Source organism: Cyprinodon variegatus, unplaced genomic scaffold (genome assembly GCF_000732505.1).
Source record: "Cyprinodon variegatus isolate N-32 unplaced genomic scaffold, C_variegatus-1.0 Scaffold304, whole genome shotgun sequence".
Taxonomy (NCBI): Eukaryota; Metazoa; Chordata; class Actinopteri; order Cyprinodontiformes; family Cyprinodontidae; genus Cyprinodon; species Cyprinodon variegatus.
Genome location: NW_015150757.1, coordinates 795,210 through 801,215, shown reverse-complemented (window position 1 = coordinate 801,215; position 6,006 = coordinate 795,210). Strand labels below are relative to the sequence as shown.

General features: G+C 40.0%; 1 protein-coding gene across 1 annotated transcript in view; it reads right to left on the bottom strand.

The window, feature by feature from the left end:
• LOC107090627 (endothelial PAS domain-containing protein 1-like) overlaps nucleotides 1-6,006 on the bottom strand; it is a 76,426-nt gene that overhangs the window by 29,913 nt on the left and 40,507 nt on the right. Inside the window, exons 5-6 of the mRNA XM_015384124.1 lie at nucleotides 2,658-2,773; nucleotides 1,660-1,862 (exon numbers count right to left, since the gene is read on the bottom strand). Coding sequence (XP_015239610.1) covers nucleotides 1,660-1,862; nucleotides 2,658-2,773 — 319 coding nt within the window. The remainder of the gene's footprint in view (nucleotides 1-1,659; nucleotides 1,863-2,657; nucleotides 2,774-6,006) is intronic.

Here is a 6,006-nt window from a genome sequence, read left to right as displayed (position 1 = left end):
AATCACAATTTTACAAAAACCTGTAAAAGATATCAAAACGCTGACTAAAACAGAAATAGTTTAATATTTGGAGAACATCATAAAAGTTGAATGGTGTTTCTAGCTGAAAGTATGCTGAAGTAGTCCAAACAGCCTGAACTTTTAGCTGAATTTTGTTGAAATCTGAGAATTCTACATGCATTTCAATGGGGGGAAAAAATGCAGAAAAAGCTGAATATGACGAAAGCTACAACAAATATCTTTACCAGAAGATATGGCATAATTCTCCTGAACAAGCCGAACGTTTTGATTCCAAAATTGGAACCGCAGTAGTTAAAGTCAGAAAAAAAAAGAGCAAAACAATAAGTGGGAATGCAGAAGCATTAGGAGTGATGTGTCTGTTAAGCAGCAGGATGCAGGCTAGTAAGCAGAACAGCAATTAACTAAGTGGCTAATGTTAGCTTGTTCTATTTGTGTTACCCTGTAAATATCTAAACAAGCCATGAGGATAACAATTTTAACAATAGGAGTCTTTATGTAACGGTATGCATTAATAGGGTGTACCTATTAAAACATGGAGGCACCTGGTGCAAAACCAACAAGGAAACGTAGATGAAGCTAATCAACAGTTAAGTTACATTGTTGACTTTAAACAGAAACATCAAAGATTCATAGAAAATGCCAATTTATTGCTAATTCTTCACTTTTAAACCAGTTGCTCCACCCTCTGCACCATCTCCATTAGACAATCAACTCTTACCTGGTTTCCCCCCACCGCTCTGTTAGCTCCAATTAATCTGAACTGATTATTTCATAATCCTGCTCTGAGTCATCCTTCAGTCACATCTATGCCTACTTTGTGCTGGTCGAGGTTTGGGGCATTCAATACGTGGAGGACAATTTGCTGGTCAATTGCTCCTGAATACCGAATCAGCAGCTGGCAGCTGGATGAGCCAAACTGGCAACCATGCAGGGATTACACAAGCCCTTCCTATGATGTCATTTTGATGACAAAAATTCAACCACTACAAAAAAACTAATCACACCTTTGCTGATTTCATAGGAGCTAAGATAGAAGCAGCAGCTAAAAGCTGTTGACAAATGAAATTATCATTAATAGATTATAAAGTCTGTTTTTATGGGTCATTTTGGAGGAAAACAGCATAGCAGCCAAACGCCTCATTTCACCTACATTATGCAGTGGTGTGCATAGACTCTCTGAAGGGCAGGAGGGAATAAAAAAAATAAAGGGAACGTATAGCGAGTCGTCAAGGCTGTAGAGGGCACTTTAGCATGTGTGTTTCAACAATTGGGCCACAAGGGGGGGCAGACTCTCCCTGCAGGGCTTTAAATTGCCAGTTTTTACTTGCATTTTAACAAAAAAGTAGTTTGGTGTGAACAATGGCAGTTTCTGATACGGGCAACATGGGCAGCCGTCCAACTCGGCTTTGCCATATAGGGCGGCATTGGCATGAGACCCACCGGCCGCGTGCACGCCCTCACGCTCAAGCATGTGTAAATAATATGAATCATTATAATTAGTGACACGCCACAGATTAACCCCCACCATGCAGGTGCTCCAGCATGCACTCCCTCTAGTGCATGAGACTGTTTGAGTTCAGACTGCTGCAAGGGCGAGCTCTGAGTCACATGGAGTAATAGGCTTCCTGCTCCCCTTACTTGTTATCGCAGTAGGTGAACTTCATGTCCATGCTGTGTCGGCTCAGGAACGTCCTGCTGTCCAGCGGGGCATCAATGTTGGACGGGTGCGGGATGGGTTCGCACATCAGGACAGCACAGGTGAGCGGAGGCTCCTTGTAGCCACAGAGGACTCGTGACGGGCAGCCGTCGTACATCTTCAGGTGGCCGGTGCAGTGCAGCACCTATGAGGGCAGACGTCTGGGTTAAACTGACTGGAATAATTCACATGTAGTCCATCCTTAAACTAATACATTTACATTTATCTATGCGGGAAATTCTTTTAATGTGCTTTATGCACAACTCAATACTGAACTTAAAGCAGCTTCTTTGTTTCCCGTCTTTCTCTCTTGGATGAGCCGTTTAAACTAGGTGTGACTGGCCATTGTCGCCATGGATACCGACGCCATACACACCTGGCTTAAAAGTATAGTAGAGGATTTTCACACATTTTTGAAAAGACTTGTCCTCTCTCTAGTTAAAAAAGAAATGCACGTGCACAACCCTGTACCAGCTACTGAGAGGGATCGCCTATTAAACGTGTGCGAGAGCGTTTACCACCTCGTGCACACTCTGTTTAAAAGCTGCTGTTTGCTCATAGATGCTTAGTTTTCAAAAGAAGATTTGCAATTTTTTCCACTACTGTATGTCAGACTCACTAGCAGTAAGTGAAAATGGGGACAAGCATGTAGGACTGCCTTATGTAAACATATCACCAGAATGATTAACAGTTAAGAGCACCACTGATTTAGATGATCCACCCAGAAAAGAACATCCTCCACTATACCTTTAATCAGGTCATACATTAGGGAAAGACAGGAAAACAAGGAGCTGCCTTAAGTTCAGGTTAGTAGTCGAGTTCGGCATAGAGCCCATTTGTATGGATATTATTACCTACCAAGTGAATATGCATCCATTTTAGATCCTGAAGGCCTTTACAATAAAATCTGATGAATCCCTTTAACATCTGCAGACCTTACCTTCCAGCTTGCTGACTTGAGGTTAACAGTGCGCCCTCTGTTGGTCACTGTGCATTTCATCCTCATGAAGAAGTCTCGCTCTGTGCTCAGGTCTTTGCTTTTCTTATGGAGGCTCCCTTGAAGACAAAACAAAGCTCATGTTGCACACCGCAAACGCATTCTCTACAGCGATGCAAAAGACCAGCAAGACATACATTGTTTCATTTGTATTAATTAATGCATAAGTGGAGGAATTCTATTCATATGTTTTAAATAATTTTTTAAAGTATTCAATTTACCATTCTGAAGGTATTTCTAAGTAACTTATGGTAGATCTAATCATATAATCGTGCATTTTACAATTTCCTGGTAGCCTTTATTTAATGTTTTCATTATGTATTTAATAAACAAATAAATAAATGTGATATTGAGATATTTCATGGTTTATTTATGCATTTCATGGGATATTCAGATTTATATATTTCGCCCTCCAATTTCTTAAAGGATAACATCACAATGATTGTGAAAACCATCTCATTACACCCCTCCTAAATGAAGGATCTATTTTATAAAAATCTTAATGTGGACTGAGGGATAAAAGATTGATGATTTCACAGATATCTAGCTATAATAAGGAACTATATCAATAAAGTGTCATTAAAATGCAACACACATTAACCTTGTCTTATTAAAAAGCATATGATTTGTTATACTTTGCCTTAATCTACACACTGCATACATCTAATTTGATTAGAAAGACAGTAGTATGAGTCCTACACATCAGTAGCTACAGAAGGGATTCAAGCTGTGTCATAATCAGAAAAAAGAGCAACTATAATAAAAACTATATTTATAGTTATATAAATATCATATTTATATCCTGCTTTGAAGTAAAATATGAAATCATGGTCAGCTGTGTGCCTATGTTATACTAGTTAAAACTGAGCAAGTCTCCTCTCTGCTCTCTTCGCTCTGACTGCATGCAGGCCTTTCAGGTGAGGCAGCTGCCTGTGCCTGTGAGACAACACTTAGGGAAGCAGAGAGAAACTCGGGCAGCTCTCAGCTCCTGTCACATATTTATTAGTAATGCTAGAATGATTGCTGCTTTCATTTGAACTACCTGAACTCACCAGAAAAGTCATTAGGTTTGTCTCTAGTTATTTATTCTTTTGAAAAAATGTAAATAAATAAATAAATATATTTGCCATATGGGTCTGAAGGGTACCAGAATACATCTCCAGCCATCTTTCTCTACTGAAAGCAGCACAGCTTCATCTATTAGCCAGGAGCCATAGGTGTTGGCTTTTCAAAATGAAGTTAATGTTAACATTTCATGATATTTAAACATCATTTTAAACTTTTATTATGATAATGCTATATTCTGCGCTTTACATTGTTTTAACATATTTTTTTCCTCATACTGAAGTTGGTGGCTTTTATTTAGTCTGAGCTAAAATCAGCTACATGTAACGGAAATCATGCATTTTTTGTCATAGAGTATATAAGTCACTATAAGTGTGAATGACTAAATGTTCTAATTCCAGATACTATTTCTTAACAATAAATCAACTTTAGTGTTTATATCTCTTTCTACAGTTGCCAGCAGCCTTTTTAAAAATGTTTGCATGATGTCCTTAAATAACAAAAACCTAAACTCTTGAATTTGATTCGATCTGAATGGTTCATTTGTTTCCCTGTTTCTAAAGATATCTTTTCTTTCTCCATAAAAAAAAAGATGATCAACATTATATGTGGAACAACAACTTGTTTTAAGCCCCTACTCATATCAAATTATTTATTTCTAATTCATTTCCAGCTGTTAGGTAAAATCCAACAAACGGCATTTCCCTTTAAGCCCAAACTTAATTTTTTAGTTTAAAAAAACTCCAACTGGTCTAAAAAGTTTTGCTATTGTTTCTCATTCTAAGAAATGTATTTTCTCATTACTGCAGTGTAAATCTCGCTACTTGTCGGTAAACTCTAAAAGAAGTTAAAGTCAACACTGCTGATATCTGCCTTCCCATGTGTGAACTGGAAAGTAGCCCAGGAAGACGTGGAACTGGTTTGGCTGTTACATCACGGGGTCAAAGTTCAGCTGGGGGACCGAGCGATGTGTGGCGTCTTTCACGAGCGCTACGGTCACGAGTTCTGGTGTCTTTATCTTCACCACAAACAGAGTAAAATGCCTCTCTGAGCTCAAACAAGGCGCACATGTAAACACGAGGAGTACGCAGCTAATGGAAGAGGACTGTAAACCAGATGGCGCACTTCTGCTTTAGAGATTATAAGTGGTTGTTAAAGGGGGAGGGATGTTATTCCAGAATAAAAAAACAAAACAAAAACAGCTTGTTTAACAGATTTCTATATTAATTAGCAAAGCAGAACCAATTTCTTCTCTAAGACAAAGTGTAAAATCTAAATTTTAAGAAAGCCTCCCCATAATACAACCTGTTCCAGTTTATGTAAATATCACAGATAGAGTAGCAGCCATTCAAAATGGCCCTTACCAGCCGAATGGCAGCCCACTTCCCTGCAACTCCATGCAGAATCCCCCCCAACTTCCAGCCAATGGAGTGACCCCCCTCTTGCATATTTTTTACTCTGACTCCCCCCTTTTACTGAATTACAGGGTCTGACCAGGAGATGATGCTTCCCTTTAGATCTTAATGTCCACAAATCATGGCATAAAAAATGTCCAGCCGGTGAACAATACCTCCTTAACAATCATAGACAGGTTTCAGGTATTACAGGAGACAATCCCCCCCCCTTTAACGACCGACCTTCAGAATCATAGACAGGTTTCAGATATTACAGGATAAAAATGAAACCAAACGACCCACTCATTGGTTTCCATTTGAATGTTTCAAGCAATACAAGGCCTTGTCTCTATATAGTCTCAAACTCACTGCGGATCCAGACATTTGAATTGAGAAAGCTTCCTGGAGAGGTGGCGAAACGTCTTCAAATCTTGAACAACAATTCCAGTGGATTTTTCGAACTTTTACGGAACGACATAAAAAATATTTAACTACAAAGATTGATGTTTGAAAAGGAATCAGAATCAGACATACTTTAATAATCCCGGAGGGAAATTACTTAATTGTAGGGGACCAGCCAAGGACCAGCCAATGACCATCCAGGGACCAGCAAGAGACAAGCCAGGGACCTGCCAAAGACCAGCCAAGAGCCAACCAAGGTCCAGCCAAGGGCCAACCAAGGACCAGCCAGGGACCAGCCAAGGGCCAACCAAGGACCAGCCAAGGGCCAGCCAGGGACCAGCCAAGAGCCAACCAAGGACCAGCCAAGGGCCAGCCAGGGACCAGCCAAGAGCCAACCAAGGACCAGCCAAGGGCCAGCCAGGGACCAGCCA